Source organism: Sapajus apella, unplaced genomic scaffold (genome assembly GCF_009761245.1).
Source record: "Sapajus apella isolate SASKATOON/1434 unplaced genomic scaffold, GSC_monkey_1.0 scaffold156, whole genome shotgun sequence".
Classification (NCBI taxonomy): Eukaryota; Metazoa; Chordata; class Mammalia; order Primates; family Cebidae; genus Sapajus; species Sapajus apella.
In genome coordinates this window covers 1,946,924-1,948,571 of record NW_022437096.1, presented here as the reverse complement: position 1 = coordinate 1,948,571, position 1,648 = coordinate 1,946,924, and the positions used below count along the sequence as shown (strand labels likewise).

Genomic DNA, 1,648 nt, shown 5'->3' with positions numbered 1-1,648 from the left:
GGTGTCTTCAGACCTTCAGGAGACAGTGGTTTCTGTCTGGGAGGCAGACGCTACACCGAAGTGGAGACACTGAGCCTTTGTTCCTGGGAGCAAATCCTGGGGGAGGGGACAGGGGAGAGGGCAGAGGATGGAGGATAAGGCTCCCAAACTTTGAGGTGGACCAGGCCTGCACCGTTTCAGGTGGCTGCAGGTCTGTGTCTTGCTGTGGGGATGGTGGGCACAGGCCAGCTAAGACCCCTGTAAAGTGGCGTCAACCTCCTCTGGGGCCCTGGGTATACGTATGGGCGGTATCTCCGAGCCCAGGGGGTCCCGTGTTCTGTCCGGGCTGCCACCCTGAGCCCCTGTAGCAGGTTGAGGACCGTGTAGGACTCACCCCAAGTGTTCTTCCTGCCACTGCTCTGCTCCACCTGGCCTGAGATACATCTCCAGTCTCTACATGTTTTATTTCTGGCCCAGAGATGTGTTCTAAGGACCTCCAAACACAGTGCCCCTAGGATGCAGGCCTGCACCCAGGAACCTGACCAGCTGCAAACTCCCAGAAACATTAGGCCTAGGGCAGGCCTGAGTGCCACCCCCCAACCCTGGCCCCATGTAGAGCTTCGGGCCCTGTGAGCCCTGTGGGCCCTGCATGCCTGCTCCATGGCCCTGGCTCTCTGCTGCATGGAGCTGGCAGCCTTGCCTGGAGCCTGGCACACAGCTGGTTCAGGAAAAGAGGACAGCAAGCCATCCCCAAAAACCGTGTCAGCAGGGGTCAGAGGCCACATGAAATCCTGGACATCATTGACATGGGCACATATCTCAAGGTGGAAAGGATGTTGGGGGTTACTCAAGGGTTTATTTCAGGTTGGGGGGCAGTGACTGCCTGGTGGCAGAAACAGGCTGGCAAGTGCCAAAGTCAGGGCAGGAGCAGCTGGGACCGACCTGGCAGCCACACACCCACACACAGCCCTGCCTGGTTGTGAGACAAGAGCAGGCCACAGGAGCCACAGAGCAGACCGAAATGGCGACATGGCCAGGCCGGGCCCAGGAGTCCACAGGCGAGCGCATGGCCTCCCTGCTGTCAGCCACTGCGTATCAGCTGGGCTTGTGATGCTTCTCTGGTCCTGTAGATCCTGGCACCACTGGGCAGGAGGGGTCTGCCACCCCCTCACCACAGCTGCAGAGGAGAAGCAGATGGCCAGGGAGTCAGGCTCCCGCAGCAGTCTGGAGGCTGCGCTCTTTTCCCAAGGTCGGTTTTACAAGGGACTGACTTTGCCCTGTTGGCCTATGTGGGGAAAGGTGACATGACCCTAAATGTCCAGGAAAACAGTGGCTGCTGCAGCCCAAGGTGAGCTGAGGAGGGTGCCAGTGGGGGACTAAGGCTGCAGCGGGGGGGTAGGTGGGTGGGGTGAGGGGAGGAGGGGAGGACAGCCAAGAGTGTGTCCTAGAACCAGCCTGTCCTTGAGGAAGAGAGGAAGACAGAAGTGCTCACTTTTGCAGAGACTGCAGTTCAGGAGGTAAATCACATCCCATGTAAACACCATTCGTAATACTGTATTCCAGCAAGGCACCAAAACAGGGGTCCTGTTGGAAATAACAAGTAACCTGGTGTGACAGCAAGTGAAGGCCCCACGTCTCCCGGTGTGAGGGCAAGCGAAGGCCCCACGTC

General features: G+C 58.9%; 1 protein-coding gene across 1 annotated transcript in view; it reads right to left on the bottom strand.

Moving 5' to 3' along the window:
• Positions 1-815: 815 nt before the first annotated feature.
• The window catches only part of MOV10L1 (Mov10 like RISC complex RNA helicase 1), a 68,585-nt gene continuing 67,752 nt past the window's right edge, over positions 816-1,648 (bottom strand). The window contains exons 27-28 of the mRNA XM_032266288.1: positions 1,472-1,563; positions 816-1,156 (exon numbers count right to left, since the gene is read on the bottom strand). Of these exons, the coding sequence (XP_032122179.1) occupies positions 1,075-1,156; positions 1,472-1,563 (174 nt within the window). The 3' untranslated portion in view covers positions 816-1,074. The remainder of the gene's footprint in view (positions 1,157-1,471; positions 1,564-1,648) is intronic.